The 19,193-nt window shown below is 37.8% G+C and overlaps 1 protein-coding gene across 3 annotated transcripts in view; it reads right to left on the bottom strand.

Annotated features, from left to right (window-relative positions):
* disc1 (DISC1 scaffold protein) overlaps window positions 1–19,193 on the bottom strand; it is a 132,560-nt gene that overhangs the window by 49,772 nt on the left and 63,595 nt on the right. For 2 of the 3 annotated variants that reach the window (XM_043680138.1, XM_043680146.1), the window contains 4 exons: window positions 16,880–16,982; window positions 9,381–9,569; window positions 2,920–2,980; window positions 8–254 (listed from right to left, as the gene is read on the bottom strand). In XM_043680138.1, coding sequence (XP_043536073.1) covers window positions 8–254; window positions 2,920–2,980; window positions 9,381–9,569; window positions 16,880–16,982 — 600 coding nt within the window. Of the gene's footprint in view, window positions 1–7; window positions 255–2,919; window positions 2,981–9,380; window positions 9,570–16,879; window positions 16,983–18,256; window positions 18,275–19,193 lie in introns of all 3 variants that reach the window. The other variant, XM_043680132.1, reaches the window with a different exon arrangement.

Genomic DNA, 19,193 nt, shown 5'->3' with positions numbered 1-19,193 from the left:
TGGTTACCTTTGACAAATCAGTTTCTTTTTGATCAGGAACAGAACACCAATCTTGTTTACTTAGAAAGGTAGACTCATCTTTGTCTTTAACCTCTATGCATGCATCTTCAACGGCATTGCTGTCTTCATTTGGTTGAAACTCTTGCCTTTCAGGGCCACAGAAATTTTCCTCTTGCAGCTGTAGACTTTTGAAAAAGAGTTGACAGGCCTTGAAGTCTGCTTCCCATACTTTCTCAAGTAGCTGATTTCCACAACTGAAACAAGAGCCAATGAAAGTTAGACATACCTTGAAAAAGCTGTCAGTTATACAATGAATGATTTTCTGAAGTTCAGAATGATATTCTTCAGATTGTTATTCCAAGTGTATTATTATATATTTGATCATATAAAAACTACAATTGTATTCTTAATACTCTATTATCGCACTGTGATGAACTTTGTCTTAATTTTACTTTTTTTTATTATTATGTATGATTTCTGTCATCAATATAGGCTCTGTGGTGGGGCGACTTATAAAACTTTTCACTATTTTTCATGTAAAAGTACACATGACAATAAATTTCTAATCTATTCTATCAACCCAGTTTAAATATTGCATCAAAAAAGAACAAGGCAAAATAACTGGGAGTGGAAATGCTTATGCATAGACATAAAATTACAATGACTGTTTTATGAAAATAAAGTTTATAATCATATAGTACATATTAAATATCTCTGAAATAAGAAATGTACAACGCATGAAGTGGATTTCTGTACCAGTAAAGAAGCCAGTCATTTTCTATACAGCAATAGCATTCAAACAGCAATTAGAGGCAATTTTGATCTGAAAGCAAAGATTAACTTCTTCAATACTGTCTTCAAATGTTTTAACTCATTTTAAACATTCATAAAATGTCATTACTTAATTTGAGAATACTTAACACAAATAAAAACTTTTAGAGCTGCGATGGAATTTTACTTACATTGCATAAGTGAAATTTACTTACATTAAGAAATAGTTTCAAAAGCAAACTAATACAAAATATTTTTAAGTTTGTGGTTGTTTTGGTAAGAATTGAGAGGTTCCAAGCTCATCTTTTGCTATCATAATAAAATTTCTTAGAACTTCAAATAAATCTTCTCCTATTCATAATTAGTTTGTTTAAATTAGATGATCCAATTCTTTTCTATTAAATCATGGGTATCAAGAACATAATTTAAATAATAACTCAGTATGATTTGTGTCCGTAAGCACAGTAACACAAAAATAGAAGTAGGCTATTTAGCTCCACAAACTTATTTCATCATTCAATGAGACCATGACTTGATTCCACACACCTGCCTTTGCCCTACTTCCCTTAATAACATTTCTTAGAATTAAAAGTCATAACAAACCTATCAACTGCCCTTTAATGAAGGATTTTCCAAACTTCTCTCACCTTTTGCATGCAGAAATGTTTCCCGACCTTCACTCCTAAAAGTTCTGGTTCTAATTTTAAAATTCCTACAATGGAGAAAGAGGCCATTTGACCTATTGAGTCTGCACTGACCTCTAAAGAGCATCCCACCCATACATATCCCCCACTCTATCCCCATAACCCAGCCTGGGGTTTTAACCCTGGCTAACCCAGCTAATGTGCACTTTCCTGAATACGAGGGGGCAATTTTGTTTTTTAGCATAGCCAATTCACCTAACCAGCACATACTTTGGACTGTGGAAGGAAACCAGAGCACCCGAATGAAACCTACACAGACACTGGGAGAATGTGCAAACTCCACACAGACAGTCGGCCAAGGCTGGAATCGAACCCAGGTACCCTAGCGCTGTGAGGGAGCAGTGCTAACCACTGTGCTGCTGTGTTGGAGGAACTGTATAGTATGATAAATGATCACTTCATATATGTTCCATTTTGTACAGAATATTTGGTATTTCCTTTCTTTCAAGGAATATGACATTTCCTATCATAATCTAATGTTAATGCTTTCATATATGGTATTGTCACATCAAAAGTTGGCTGCAGATTGGAGCAAGAGCCAATAATGCTAAATATAATTCCTGAAATGTTCATAATTTAAAGGAAAAACATTTTTCAACTTGCATTTTCACAGTGGAGAAAGAAAATAGGAACAGTACAATGATAAGTTATATTTAAAAGTGCAAAGTCAAATGTTTTGTAAAACTCAATATACATGAAAGTAATGTACTAGATAACAAAGACTTTACTTAATATGTAGAAGTGCATATTTTCACAGCTATCATATCAATTTCTCAACAGTGCTTTATAAAGCAAAAGACAGTTTATGTGCATTTTCCCTCTCCTCGGTCAGGGATTTACCCGAAGCTTACTTCACCAAAATAAAATTAAACACTAATCTCCTCAGGTTGTATCACTTCAGCAGAGAACTTTGTATCCTTAAAACAAGACTTCACCTTAAAGTTTTGCTAGAGTGTTTGGTTGGGTACGGTCATGTCCTGCTTTGTTGCAAACAGCCAAAGGGATGTGCTGTTTGATGCGTTCTGTCAACCTTTGAAATGTATGGCCTACATATGTCACACTGGCACTGAAATTCATATGCCATATTACTCATTTGTGTAATAGGTAGATTATCTTTTTAGCTTGACAGCAGCATCCTGTTAGTAGCAAACACCACCCATGTTGCAACTGCATAGCAGGATTGTGAAAGAGTTAGCTTCACCTGGTGCTCAAACTTTTCAAATGCCTTACCCTTCCAAGGTAACCTAGGGTATAAGACCAATTTTCAGGACCTTCTTAAGGCCTTCACAAATTTGTTCAAGAAATAAGAAATGATCTGAACAGGGTAGACATTTTGTTCAGCAATATGCAAATTCTGTACTACCGAATGACTATTGTTAAAAATATACATAAACTAAAATCTCAAATTCTGCAGATTGCTACCTATATCCAAAGAAAGCCTTACCTATAAAGTTTGTCGTCTAGGACTTTCATATACGCAAAAATATTTTCCTTCAGGTTCTTCTCTGCGAATGAAAACAAAATAAGAATCACAAATTTCTCAGTCGTTCTGGTGACCATAATAACACAAAACATTTGTATGTATTGGTATTCTGTACCATTCAATCTTCAAGATAATTATGAATAAATGTTAAGTTAAAAGTTATACTAAGTTTAACAATTAACTGATTCACAACCAAAAAGAGAATTGAGCATTTTGCATATTTTGTAATTGCATATACATAAAGGGATAGAAATTAGAGCGGATCGGTTTTTGGGCCAAAGATGTGTTCTGCAAAAGCAACCTACATCGAAACAGTGCAAGGCCTGGCTAGGTTTTCAATTTGGTCCAAATTTCATTTACATATTTTGGACAAGCTGTTGATGACTCTTCCAATTCCACAGCAGGATCGCTAAATCACTCACTTACCTTCACTGCATAGAAAATGTAATCAGTGAAGATCCTCCAGGCAGTTGTTTTATAACTATAGGTCCTCATTCAGTCAGAAAATTCAGTCAATTTAAGGCTGGAAGTTTAGAAAAGGTAGGAAATGACAAAGGAAGCAAAATGACGGTAATTCAGATATACCATTTCACCACTCCTCAGACTAATCATTGCCATACAATCTTGTCAATACAAACAGCTCAAAATTGGCTGTTTGACAAAGAATGCTGACAAATAGATTTATTAGAACAGCAAATGACAGGATGATTCAGCAAGCCTGGAAATATCAGTGCAGCAAGAGGAGGAACTTTTCATCAGAACAGGAAAAAGTTAAGAAACATAATGGTTTTTAACTATAGAGGCAGGGAAAGGGTGGGAAATGAACAAAGATCAAAAGGGAAGGTCTATAATGGGGGAAAAGGCAGGATTGCTAGGACAAGATAAAAGAAAATGGTATTGTGATAAATACAGAACAGAAGACAGGAGGACAACCACCTATGCAAATGCATGGTTTTGAAGTACAATAGAAACCACGCTCGCACATGACTGCTCCCAATCATCTTAGGAGACTGCAAAATCCAGTTAAGAACAAAGATCTTCACAATAAACATGTAATCATGGAGATATACATGAGAACTTTTTGACAGATCACTTTCAACTTTATGTCAGTATGCACAAAACAAACTCTAGAAGATACATCAAGAATGCTTGCAGCATTCAAGGAGAGGTGTCTCTCATTTGGAGGATCTTCGTGCCTGATCGATGAGGGCCACTGAAAGCCAGCAACCTGCCCTTGCACTTCCTAAGTGAACAAATTTCTCTTCATCTCGGTTGAAGTGAGTTACTGCATGTCCTAAGACCATAACCCCTTGTTCTGAGTCCTCAGGCCAAGGAAAACAAAGTCCTGCATCCACTATGTCCAACTTGCCAGAACTTTAAAATGTTTCAATGAGATCCCTCTCATTCTTCTAAACTCTTGTGAATACATGATTTGGAGATGCCGGTGTTGGACTGGAGAGTACAAAGTTAAAAATCACAACACCAGGTTATAGTCCAACAGGTTTAATTGGAAGCACACTAGCTTTCGGAGCGACGCTCCTTCATCAGGTGATTGTGGAAGGCTCGATCGTAACAGAATTTATAGCAAAAATTTGCAGTGTGATGTAACTGAAATTATACATTGAAAAATTGATTGTCTGTTAAGCCTTTCATCTGTATTCTAACAGATGAAAGGCTTAACAGACAATCAATTTTTCAATGTATAATTTCAGTTCCATCACACTGCAATCTTTTGCTATAAATTCTGTTACGATCGAGCACTCCACAATCACCTGATGAAGGAGCGTCGCTCCGAAAGCTAGTGTGCTTCCAATTAAACCTGTTGGACTATAACCTGGTGTTGTGTGATTTTTAACCTTGTGAATACAGGCCTTGTCCTTCTAATCTCTTCTGTTTTGACAAACCTTCCATCACAGGAATCTGTCTGGTGAAGCTTTGCTATGCTCCCTCCAAGGCAAGTATATATTTTCTTAATTAAGGAGACTAAAACTGCAAACAGTACTCCAGATGCAACTTCACCAAGGCCCTGCAGAACTGCAGTAAGGCTTCCTTGTACCTGTACTCAAACCCACTTGCAATAACTGCATGTTGCAACTGCATGCTTGCTTTCAGTAACGTGTGCATATGAACATCAACATTTTCCAACCTATCACCATTTAAATAATAATGTGGTTTCCCAACAATGTGGACAATTTCACATTTGACCACATTATACTGCAATTGCCCACCCTCTCAACTTGCCTAAATTGCTCTGAAGCTTTTTTACATCCTCCTCACCACTCTCAATCCTATTTTGTTTTGCACTACTAGCAACCTTGGAAATATTACACTTGATGCTCACATCCAAATCATTAATGTATATTACAATTAGCTAGGTGTCAAGCAGTGATCTCTAGGTACCCCACTTATCACCATCTTCTACTCTGAAAAAGACCCACGAGTGACAACCTGTTTCCTGTCCACTAATAAATTCTCATTGCATGCCAACATATTACTACCAATCCCTACTGCTTTAATTTTGCACATTAATCTCTTGTAATTTAACAAAAGCTTTCTGAAAATCTGAAAAGACCACAATGAATAGTTCTCCCTCTTCTATACTACTAGTGACATCCTCAGTAAAACTCCAGTAGGTTTCCCTTTCATAAATCCATGTTGACTTTGTATAATCCTGATGGCACTTTCCAAATGTCTTGTTATCGCATTCTTTGTAACAGACTCCAACATTTTCCATTACTTCAGTCTAGTAGCATGACTGAAGAGAGAAACAGAGATAATATGGCTCTGATTCAGAATTGGACTTGAAATATTCAAGTGCAAATACAACAGGGAAGGTATCAGGACAGCCGCTAATTTGTGGTAACTAAACAAATCTAATTCATTTTTACTGAATGATTTTTCTGGCATTTCTACTGAAAGTTTAATAGCTGAATTCAATAATGACTCTGATAACTCCAGAAGATTGAACTTATCTTACATAATTTTCCTTTTAAATTATTCCTATTCCAATTACATTAAAATATTTGAAGTTCCTGTTATAGCTTGTGAAACTTTCTGTATTTTCTCTACAAATATGCTTTTCCATTTCTTTACCACTTGTTATCATAGTAAAAGGAATGCCTTTAGATTAGTCTCTTTCATGATATCCCTAAGTCATACAGTCTATGAAAAAAACCTGCAAAATGGAATTTTATCACAATATGCAATTTGCACAAACTAAGACCCCATGTCTTCTCCTGAGGCAGTCCTTCAGGATTGAGGATGACTTTCTTTATCTCCAGTGTTGCAGTTCTTAAGGTAGCAAAATCGTTCAATGCAGGATTTGCAAACCCCGCCAGAGATGAAGCAGGTAGCAGTTGCTAAAGCAGGAAGGCGGGTTTCTTGGGTTTTTGCATGCTCCTTCTGCTATGTGCACTTAACCTCCAGCTGGGCCTGTTAAAGATACTTAAAATGGTTGGCTTTTTTGCTGATACAGCTTCAAATTTGGGTTAGAGATTCATATGAATCAGTGGGGATATTACATTTTGTCAGGGGGGCTTTGACGGCATCCTTGAAGCATTTTCTCTGCTCTTCTGATTATCATGAAGTTTGAAATAGTTTCATTACTTTCCTTCCCATCCTTCCAGTGTCTTGCTGGCACGTAATAAAAACAGAAATTGCTAGAGAAGCTCAGGTAGTCGGAAGACAGAATGTCGGAAGACAGAAACATAGATTATACGCTCTTCTTTGGAACTGGACTCGAAATATTACGATTGTAAATGCCACAGAGTAGGGATCAGGACCGGCACTAATATGTGGTAACTAAACAAATCAAATTCATTTTTATTAAATGTTTTTTCTGGCATTTCTGTTAATGGTTCAATGGCTGAATTCTATAATGGCTTTGTTAACTCCAGAAGATTGAACTTATCCTATGTAATGTGAGTTCTGAAGCCACTTGTACACTAATTTGGTGAATAATTATTCTCATCATTTTCTAACATTTGTGTTATTGTTTTTTCACTGTCTCTCTGTTACTCCTAACTCTACATTTTCTTCTCATCATAACTCTTCTGCTTGCTGTTCTCTGTCCTTCTCCCACTGAGATACTGGGTCCATAAGATATAGGAGAAGATTTCGGCTAGTTGGCCCATTTAGTCTGCTCCGTCATTTGATCATGGCTGATATGTTTCTCAAATCTTCTCTCTGCCTAATCCCCAAAACCCTTAATCCCCTTATCAAGTCAAGAATTTATCTATCTCTAACTTAAATAAACTGAATGACTTGGTCTCCACAACCCTCTCTGCAATGAGTGCCACAGCTTCACCACCTGCTAGCTGAAGAAATGCCTATAATTTCAGATCTAAAGAATTATCCTTTCACTCTGAGGCTGTGTTCTCAGGTCCCAGTCTCTCCTACTAATGGAAACATCTTGTCAACGTCGATTCTTTTCAGGCCTCTCAGTATTCTATAAGTTTCAATCAGATCCCCCTCATTGTCTAAACTCCATCAAGAACAGACCTAGAATACTCAAACGCTCCTCATATGACAAGCCCTTCATTTCTGCGATCATTCTTGTATACCTCCTCTGAAACCCCTCCAAGGCCAACACATGCATCATCTTTTATCAGCTGCAAAACAGGCGACTGTCAACTGAAAACTTGATATGAATGCTGCGTACCTATCAACCTAAATCAACTATTAGGCAGGTTTTTAAAATAGTTGCCCAGCACTTGTTTCCAAAACAGAAAGCAAGCTATTTAGTTGGGAGTCAAAATCCTACTACACCTTTTGTAGGACCTTAATTACCACTTTCAGAAAAGGGAAGAACCAACCTAAAGGAGAGCTTGAAGGGAAGATAAAGGCCCATTGCACTTGATGAAAATCCAAAACAGGAAGCCATTTGGAACTTTCAAATTCCATGATGAGTAAGAGAAGTAATGGGATTTAATTTAATGTCTCAGCAAATACTTATACCTATTAGATTAGGTGACCCATTCAGTTAAAGGTTGTATGGGAGGAACCTTTACCTTCAAGGGCAGGGTCAGTTTTATTTGTGCTTCATATAACCAATACAGAAAATAACAGAGATCAAGAAATATATGGCGAAGTTCAATCTCATGGTTGATTTAAAGGATTAAAATTCTGTCAAAAATGTGCTGACCAATTTCAAAAATGTCTTTTGTACCCCAAGTGCAATGGGAGGCCCTACACAGCCATCCAAGACAGCTTGATAAGAGGATGTCTAAGTATGGAACACAAGTTCATGAAAATATGACAAGTGATTGATTCCAGCCTCTTTAATGAAAGGATGTTATCCCATTCGGTGAACAGTGCCAGTGAGAACAAGGGGTGTAAATCTCAATCCATGAGACAGTCAGCCTAACTCATTGTACAGCTATGAAAACAACAGCTAAAGTTATTTTGTAGTAATCAGTTGTTTCTTTGAAGTTATTCACAATATTAAGAAATAGATTCTAGTTAAAGATTCTTCAGACAATCAATCAGAGATATTTCAACATAATCATACAGAATACATATATAACCGAAGTATAATAGAAGCATTAGGGAAAACATTTAAACATAAATGTGAAATTTATTTAGTCTCATGAAACGCTTTCCTTATCTCTTTAAAAAAAGATACCTGGCATGCCCTAAATGAAATATATTATTCGTAACTTATTAAAAAGTACAACTAACTTTACAATAGGGATTAATACTATGAATCTTATATCAGGTTAGCAAGAACCAAGTGTATTTTGTATTTTTAATTGGGACCGTGGAAAATATAAGAGGAATAACAGAATTAATGGAGATAGCACATGGAATACAATGAACAACAGAATTCAAGCAGTTCTTGGAGATAAGCAAGTCTGGGACAGGCTCAAAGAAGTATAACCAGTAACTTTGGAATGTGAATTAATAGGATGCATTGAAAGGTGACAATATCTGTTAAACACCATGAGATCATGGGAACCTGGGGCTGCCCATAGGAATGCCCATCATTAATTAGACGTTTCGCAGGATTGGATTTATAGAATAAGAGGGAAGGACAGAGTAATCATGTTGTATGCGATTACTGTATCACAAAATGTATAAAAATGCTGTATTTCACTATAAAAACCAGAGTGTGTCATTGATCCAATCTGAGCCGTAGTTTAAGAGAAGGACTGGGCTCTCACATAGAGGCCAGATTTGGGCAAGATCTTTGGCCATCTCCCTGCATTAACTGGTTGTTGCTTCAATAATAATAAAGTCTGTCAAATGCCTGAATCCTTCCTGCTTCCTGAGTCTTTGTCCCCAGTCGGGGTTGGGGGAGGGGGGAACGGGTACGGTATGGTTTAAAACCTGTACCCACTTTGCTAAATGTTGCAATCATAACGGTTTGACAAATTAGACAGCTGCATTAATGTACCCATCAGCAAAAAAAAACTGAAACTCACCAAATAATCCTTCTCTTTGATCCAGTTGAGCCCTCAGACTATTGTATTCCTCCCTGATGGTTTCTAATTGTTGAGCCTTCTTAATACTAAAATCCTGCAGGTCATTGATAAGTTCTTCAAGTTCAATTTTCTTGGAATTCAAATATTTGAACTCTTCAGCAAGGGCCTTTGCAGTGGAGAATTCATGCCCTATAGAAACATCACCTTTTTAAATTGCAATATTAATTTAGTTGAATTTCCCAAGGAGAACTAACATACAAAATTTGACATTAAGCCATATTAGGCAACATTAGTGCAGATGACCAAAAGCATGGTCAAAAAAGTACTTTAAGGAGTGAGGTCAGGACAAAAGAAATGACAAGAGGCACCCATGTTTATAGAGCAAAACTGACCAAAGGTTTGGTTAAAGAGATCGGTTTTGTTGAATATCTTAAAGAATAAAAGAAATACGTCGAGACAAACAGGTTTAGAAAGGAAATTCAAGAGCTCAGGGCTGAAGAAACAAACAGTCAGCAACAGTGGAATGGATACAATCAGATATTGAAGAGATCAGTATTTGATGAGTGTCTAGATCTTAGAATGTTATAAAGCTGGAAACACAAGAGAGAAATGGAGGGTAAGGCAATGATGGAATTGAAGTCAAGTGTGAGCCTTTTAAAATCAAGGCATTACTTAACTAGGAATCAATATTGATCAGTGAGGTGATTGGTGAGCAGGTTGGTCTGCTTGGCCTAAAAGATGCAGAGAGTACATCGAGAAGAGACAGGGGTGCGTGACTATTTTAGTGGCAATAAGCTGCACTTGGGTACAGATAATGTTATGGATATAGGTCTTAGTAATGATACAGATAACAGGAACATGAGAAAATAGGAACATGTGTAGGCCATTCAGCCCACCAACCTGATCATGATTGATAATCTACCTCAATGCTATTTTCACATGTTATCCACATATTCCTTAGTATCATTAGTCTCCAGAAAAGTATTGATTTCAGTTGTGAATCAGCTAATTCATTGAATCCATAGCCCTCTAGGGTAAAGAATTCCAAACTTTCACCACACTCCAAGAGAAGAATTTCCTCCTTATCTCAGTCTTAAATGGCCTATCCAAGATCCGGAGCCTATAGGAAGCTCGGTGAAGGAGATAACACTGATTCAGTAGATCAGGATGTAGAATCTATTTGGATGATGAAGAGGAATAGTAGACGGAAAAAGTTCAGACAGAAATGGTCTACAGGACCTCTAACAATAATCAAAAAGGGAGATAAGCAAGCATGAAGAAATACTGGCTGTTTGTAATCAAGAAATAGCATTAAATCAGGGTGAATTTAGACTACACATAAGTGGTAAAAATCAGATTGGAAATAGTTTCTTAGAGTGGCATGTCCTGACCAAAAAGGTCAGGTTATATTATGCTTTGGTTTTGTGTAATGTGACAGGATTAAGTAATGCCCTCACAGTAATGACATCCCATGGTTTTAGCAACCACCACATGATTGAATTTTACATCCATTAGATTATATGACAAAGGTACAGAAGTAGGCAATTTTCCTCTTCAAATGTGCTCTGCCATTCAATGAGATTTGCATGACTGATCTGATAACTCTCTACCCCACTTTGCCCCATGACCTTAAATTCCCTTAATCTATCTCAGTTTTGAATATATTTAGTGACCCAGCCTCAACAACCCTCTGTGGTTAAGAAGTCCACAGATTCACAAACCTCAGAAGACATCTACTTTGTCAAGTTCTTTAGGTACTCCAATTTGAAAGGGGGAAGAGTGGGGCAAAGATTAGCATATTAAACCTATATATGGCAACTATGTGGGCATGGCAGCTGTTCCATCTTAAGTTAACCAGCATACTAGGCTAGCTGATAGATCAACAGAGCCACAATGACAGACATTTAACAGGATAGTTCAGAATACTCAAAGTAAGTATATTCATACTATAGAGAAAATTCTGAACGGAGGAGCCACTATTTATGGTTAACTAAAGAATTTAGGGAAAAAGCATATATCTTTGCAAAGGCGAGTGACAGGTCAAATGATTGGTCAGAACATTAACAAAAAGCAGAGAATGACTAAAAGCTTCTTCAGGGTGAGAGATTAGATTCCAAAAAAGGAAAAGAGTAAGCAAAGTGAGTGTTCATTATCAAGAGAGTGAGAATGGAGAGTTTATAATAGATACTAAGGAAATAACAGATGAAATGAACAAATATTTTGTTTCCGTCTTCACAAAAAAGGATAAAAAAATCCCAGTAATAGCAAATCAGCAAATAGAAAGGGGATAGAGGAACTTAGTGAAACTATATTAACAAGGAAAGTGATATTAAGCAAATTGATGGAGCTGTGGGCAGACAAGTCTTTGGGATAAGTTGGACTTCATGCTCGAATCTTAAAAGAGGTGGCTAATGAGCGGGCAGATGAGTTGGCAGGAAGAATAAAGAAGTAGAGAATTACTTCAATAGAGAATGACTGAGGTGGAAGGGTTTTTACATTTTTTTTTGAATGAGGCAGAAGATTTCGCAGAAAACTGATGAGGTGATAAATCATGAAGAGCATAGCCTTAGATCACAGGAGGATATAGAGAAGGTGTTCAGATGGGCTGATCAGTAGAAAATGGAATTTGATTTGGCTGAGTATGAGGTGGTGAACTTGGACAGGATAAATAAAGCAAAGGAATACATGAGAGGAGCCTGGGAAAGACCAAGGATCAGAGGGGTCTTGATGTACATGTCCACTAGTCCCTTAAGTTAGCTGGACAGATAGATAATGTAGGAGAAAGTGACGACTGCAGAAGCTGGAGATCAGAGTAGAGTGTGTGTAACTGGAAAAGCACAGCAGGTTAGGCAGCATCAGAGGAACAGGAGAATTAGGATGATGTAGGGCATATGCCCGAAATGTCGATTCTCCCGCTCCTGACCTGCTGTGCTTTTCCAGGACCACACTCTCAAGGTAGACAATGTAGTTAAGAAATCATATGGGATATTTGCCTTTATTAGCTGAGGAAAAGTTTAAGAGCAGTGAGGTTATCTTGGAACTTTATAAACTCTTGGTTAGGTCACAGCTACTGTACTGTGCGCAGTTCTGGAATTCACATTATAAGAGGGATGTGATTTCACTGGAGAATGTGCAGAGGAGATCTACCAAGACATTGCTTCATAATTATAGATTATGAGGAGATTGGATAGACTGGATAGATTGCCTTCCTTGGAAAGGAGGCGACCAATTGAGATGTATAAAATAATGAGTTGCATATTAATGGTGAATGGATCAATGACCAAGGGGCATAGATTTAAAGGTAAGGGACAGAAGGTTTAGAGGGGATGCGATATTTTCACTCATAGGGTGGTGGGAATCTGGAACTCGCTGCCTGTAAGGATGGAAGAATTTAAGAAGAATTGAGATGTGCATTTGCAATGCCAAGGCACACAAGGCTATGGGCCAAGTGCTGGAAAATGGAATTAGAATAGTTAGGCGCTTGTATTTGACCAACACAGACTTATTACTCTAAAATGTTAGTGTGCAGATAAAGCATATAATCAGTAAGGCGAACGGAATGCTACACTTTACTATAAGAGGAAATTAATATAAAAGGGTATTATGGTTCCATTACACAGGGCACTAGAGAAACCACATGTCAAATATTTTTTGTTCCCATTTTTATGGAAGAATGTAAATGCGTTCATTGCAGGTCAGAGGAGGTTACTAGACTAATATATAGAATGAATGGTTTATCTTAAGAGGATGAGTTGGACACACAACACTTGTTTCCTTTGGAGTTTAGAAGAGTAAAGTATACAAGATCCTGATGGTCTTGACAAGATTGTGAGTCAGTCCAGCATGAGGGGGCACTGTTTTAAAACTGTGGGTTGCCCATCAGGATGGAAAAGAGGGGAAATGTTTCTTTTTAGAGGGTTGCGCTACAATGGACCTCTGCTTCAACAGGCAGTGAGGGTGGAGTCATTGGTTATTTTTAGGGCAAACATAGATAGATTCTTGTTAGACAAGGAAATCAAAAGGTGATCAAGGGTAGATAGGAATTTTGAAACAAACAGATCAGCTATGACCTTACCGAATGGTGAAACTTACTGAAGAGGCTGAAAGATCTATTTGGGCTATTTCATATGTTCAAAATGTCCACAGGTTTTAGACTCATCAGGCAGGGAAAACACCAAAGTTCGCCCTGTCAAGTCCTGGAAGAATTTTCCAAGTTTAAATGAGATGACCCCTTATTTTTCAATATTGTATGGAATATAGACCCAACCTCCTTAATCTTTCCATAAAACAATCCTGCTATCCCAGGGACTAATCTGTTGCAACTATATCTTTCCTTAGGTAAAAAGGACAAAATCTGTACACAGTATCTAGAATGACATCTCTGCAAAGGCTCTGCATAACTGAGATATCATTACTCCTGTTCTCAAATCTACTTGTTATGAACATATAGAATCAGAAATGTACAGCACAGAAATAGACCCTTCGGTCCAACTTGTTCGTGCTGACCAGATATCCTAAATTAATTCAGTCCCATTTGCCAGCACTTGGCTCATATCCCTCTAAACCCTTCCTATTCACGTACCCATCCAGATGCATTTTAAATGTTGCAATTCTACCAGCCATCACTACTTCCTCTGGCAGCTCATTCTATATATGCACACCCTCTGCGTGAAGATGTTGCCCCTTGGGTCTCTTAAATCTTTCCCTTTTCATCTAAAACCTGGCCCTCTAGTTTTGGATTCCCTCACCCCAGGGTAAAGACCTTGTCTATTTATTCTATTCATGCCTCTCATGATTTTATAAACCTCTGTAAGGTTACCCATCAGCCCTCAACGCTCCAAGGAAAATAGCCTCAGCCTATTCAGCTTCTCCATTTGCCTCAAACCCTCCAACCCTGGCAACATCCTTGTAAATCTTTTCTGAACCCTGTCAAGTTTCTCAACATCTTTCCCATAGCAGAAAGACGAGAATTGCACAGTATTCTAAAAGTCACCTAACTAATGTCCTGTACAGCCGCAACATGACCTCCCAACTTCTATACTCAATGCTCTAACCAATAAAGAAAAGCGTACCAAACATCTTCTTCACTATCCCATCTACCTGTGAACCTGCACTCCAAGGTCTCTTTGTTCAGCAACACTCCCCAGGATCTTAAAATTAAGTGTATAACTCCTGCCCTGATTTGCCTTTCCAAAATGCAGAACCTCACATTTATTCAAGTTAAACTCCAACTGCCACTCCTTGGACCATTAGCCCATCCGATCAAGATCCTGTTGTAATCGGAGGTAGCCTTCTTTGCTGTTCACTACACCTCCAATTTTGGTGTCATCTGCAAACTTACTAATTATACCCCCTATATTCACATCCACATTATTTATGTAAATAATGAAAAGCAGTGGACCCAGCACTTATCCTAATGGCACACCACTGGTCACAGGCCTCCAGTCTGAAAAGCAACCCTCCATCACCTTCTACCTTCTATCCATCTTCCATCTTCGAGCCAGTTCTGTATCCAAATGGTTAGTTCTCCCTGTATTCCAAGAGATCTAACCTTGCTAACTAGTCTACTATGAGGAACCTTGTTGAATGCCTTACTGAAGTCCATAGCTCTGACCTCATCAATCCTCCTTGTTACTTCTTCAAAAAAACTCAATCAAGTTTGTGAGACATGATTTCCCACGCACAAAGCCATGTTGACTATCCCTGATCAGTCCTTGCCTTTCTAAATACATGTAAATCCTGTCCCTTAGGATTCCCCCCAACAACTTGCCTGCCACCAATGTCAGGCTCACTAGTCTATAGTTCCCTGGCTTTTCCTCATCACCTTTCTTAAATAGTGGCAATACATTGACCAACCTCCAGTCTTCCTGCACCTCATCTGTGGCTATTGATGATCCAAATATCTCAGCAAGGGGCCCAGCAATCACTTCACTAGCTTCCCATAGAGTTCTAGGGTACACTTGATCAGGTCCAGTGGATTTATCAACCTTTCTGTTTTAAGACGTTCAGCACCTCCTCTTCTGTAATGTAGACATTTTTCAAAGTGCCACTATTTATATCATTTCCTAATTGCTTTCTACACCTGCATGTCATCTTGAAATAACTAGTGTACAAGAAATCCAAGGTCCCTTGCAGAATATTTCTTAAATGGTGAGAAGCTGTTGAGCCTTTGTTTTTTTCTAACAATGTAAATACCTTTACAATTATTCACATTATTTTCAAGCTGCCATACTTTAGCCCATTCACTTAGCTTATCCAACTTCTCGAGAACTCCAGGAATCCTCCTCACAATTTGCATTTCTAACTAGCTTTGGATTTGCAAATTTGGAAATATTTCAACCGGTTTCCATGTCCAAATCATTTATATAGATTGCGAACAGTTGTGGTATCCCACTAGTAACAGCCTGCCAACCGGAGAATGATCAATCTATTCTCTGCTTTCTGCCTCTTCACTAATTCCGAATCCATACCATTATATTTCCCCCAATTCATGTACTCAAATTTTATTTAATAACTTTCTATCTTGGACAATATCAAAAGTCTTCTAAAAATCCAAATACATCAAATTGTCTTTATCATTACTACACGTAATATCTTCAAAAAACTCTAACAAGTTTGTCATCATGAATTCCATTTCATTGTGAGCTAAATACTAAAACTGAAAAAGGAGAATAACTTCCAGTTCAAAAGTGTTTTAAGGTGCCAGTCTATTGCACATCTTAACAATTGGCTAAGTGATCCATTGCTTCAAATTTCTCACCTTGTCTACGAATTTGTTTAAGTTCAGCAACAGCAGCCTGCAGTGAGTGAAACTGGCATCGTTCATGATGAGGGATTTACCTTTACTGTCTAATATCGATCCAGAAATGTAGTACAGCTCAGGGATATAACAGTCTCATGCTAAATTAATGGAATGCTTTGATATTTCGTGTATCCATGTGCATTTTGCATAGTTCAAAACACTAATACTTTAGTGAGCCAGAAGACAAGAGTTTAATATATAAATAAATGAACAAACCAAATAGTAAACCCAAATGTTTATTTCATAATCCTATCTATTGTACATAAGGCATTATGACACAAAATACACCCAAATTTAAAAAGCTTTCAGAGACTGAATAGCAGTCTTCAAGAATAGACCCTTGTTCCATTTGGTTCATTCTCTTTAGCATTTTTAAGAGTTAAGTGTTTTTTTGCTTTGATTCTTACCAACATAGGAAGGCAACAATCTAAACGATGACCTGTTTCTAGTCCAAGGTCTAGCCATGAAGGATACCAGTTAGAATAGTTCCCTAGGTGTAGACTCCTGGAATCCATTTCTTGCTACTCGAAAGTTAAGAGTAATTATCCATACATTGTGACTTTGACTCAATGCTAAACGATAGTCAGAAACTAATTCTCTAAACGAATGTTTAGCTAAAATATCCCTTCGTCACTTTCCTTTCAGCTGCTTTGACGAGTTTCCATCCTTAGCTTTGATTACAATATATACAACTTACCTGATATTGCTAACATCTTGGCTTCTAAGAGAATTGGAAGCTGCATTTCAATGTCACTCGCCTTCTCACTCAGTTTGCTGCATAGTCTTTGGCTAGTGAAGATCTAAATGTGTAAACATACAAACAATTTATGAAAACTAATATGCCATTCGTAGGTTGCAGAAAATACAAAATGTGAACTGCAATGTTTAAAACTATGATACAGCATTGCTTAATAAAGCACATTGTTGTCCCACGAGCTTGTAACAGTCTGGCTTGGACTGTGTCTTTGTTGAACGAGCTGTATGATAGTAGAGGTCACATGACAAACGCAAGCAGAGAACATTAGTGAAGCATTGTATTTCTATCTTAAACACCTTCTTTTCAAACAAAAGAACATGTAGGTATTTATCATTTCCATTGCGAATTGTCCAACTTACTCATTATGTATACAACTATTCTCATGTATTAGCAATTCATTATTTACACAGTCTCGACACCAAATTGTGCATAGTTTTTAAATTGTGACAGCCTCTTAATAATACTTGTGCACATTATTGCCTATTTATCTGGATGATCTTCCTTTATGTCATATCTGTCACTCATTCTTGCAGCAACTTCACTGTTGGGAGTGCTCAGGTTTCCTATGATTGTGGTTCAATACAGACAGTAAGTTCACGTTTTCCTGGCTGTTTGCAGTGAAAAAAAAATTTTCCAGGTCACCATCTTAACTTGGAAATATAATGTCATTCTTTCCTTGCTACTAGCTCAAAATCTTGGATTTCCCTCCCTAATAGCACTGTGGGTTTACATACACTAAATGGACTGCAATGGTTCAAGAAAGCAGCTCAAGGTCATTCAGGAATGGACACCAAATGCCAGCCTGGCCATTGAAGTCTTGACCCAATCTTCTCCTTCTGCAGTCATCATTCCAACTACCACAAACCTGTAACCACCTATTGAACTGACTGAACATACTGCATGGAATACGTCATGTCAGATATCTCTCATGTGGCCATCCACACCTAATGGCCTTTTTTTGGCCAAACACATATACAAAATAAATCTGCTTCTTCCAGTGAGACTTTCCCCAAAATGGAAATGCTTTATTTTCCTTTGTGTGCTGTTTTCTGCAGTATTTGCATCCTGCTCTTTGTCTGTACCAGTCAGTCAATCAGGAAGTGCTGTGGAAGATCCTATCAAAGGCCAACTGACCAGTCAAATTCAATCAACATTCTCCATCTCCTCCATGACGAGATGTTGATGACTGTCCTCATCAATGGTAATATGACAGAATCCTCTGAGGTCAAGATGAAGCTCCATCAAATATACCATCACTCCCACCCTTTTCTCCATCTTCATTGCCACCATTCTTCGTCTTGTCAAGAACGAGCTTACCAGTGGTATGGACATTGTCTACAGGATGGATAGAAAATTTTTCAAGGTCAACTGGTTGAAATCCAGTAAGGAATGTCACTGTACATCTCTATGATTCTATGACATCTTTTGTGGAACTTCAATATGCAGATGATTATGTCATTTCTGCCCTCTTGACAGAGAATCTTTAAGCTCCACCTAATACCTTTGCAACAGCTACCAAAAGAACTTGTCTCAGTAGCAACCTCATGAAGACTCAAATCTTTACTAATCTGACCCACGTAAAGTTCTAGTTCATCCCTCTATTCAGTTCAATAGAGACACTCTCCAAAGTATGAACTATTTCCCCTACCTGGGAAGCTATGTCTCATCTAAGACTGATTTCAATGCGAAGATTAAACATCATATCCAATCAGTGAGTAGGCCTTCAGATACCCAAGGATTAGAGTTTTCAATTATCATGACATCCGTGTTGATGCCAAGATTCTTGTGTATAAGGTTTCCAACCCTTTACAACCCTTCTGCATGGCTGAGAAGATTGGACTACATAAAGACGCTACCTCAAAACCCTTGAGAAGTACCATCAAAGTTGTTTAAGATGGATTCTCCACATCAGCTAGGAAGACAGACATACTAACACCAATATCCTTGAGCAGCCATTTGCACCAGCATTGAGGCTACAATCATCTGAAACCAACTCTGGTGGCCAGCTACAGGTTAGATTGCCTGAGTTCTGACTGCCAAAGCAAATCTTCTTTGCCCATTCAGGGAAGGCACTCAAGTGAGAAGAGGACAAAGGAAGCATTTCAAAGATTCCTTGAAAGCTTTCCTCAAGAAAAGTAACATAGATGTCAATGCATGGGAGACCAACATTCAGAAGAAACCAATTTGGAACAAACTGCTGTTATGAGGGGACACAATTTTTTGAGCACACCCATCCACAAGAAGAGATACAGAA

This window comes from Chiloscyllium plagiosum, chromosome 3 (genome assembly GCF_004010195.1).
Source record: "Chiloscyllium plagiosum isolate BGI_BamShark_2017 chromosome 3, ASM401019v2, whole genome shotgun sequence".
Lineage (NCBI taxonomy): Eukaryota > Metazoa > Chordata > Chondrichthyes > Orectolobiformes > Hemiscylliidae > Chiloscyllium > Chiloscyllium plagiosum.
The sequence above is the reverse complement of the archived record's forward strand: the minus strand, read 5'-3'. Positions and strand labels throughout refer to the sequence as shown.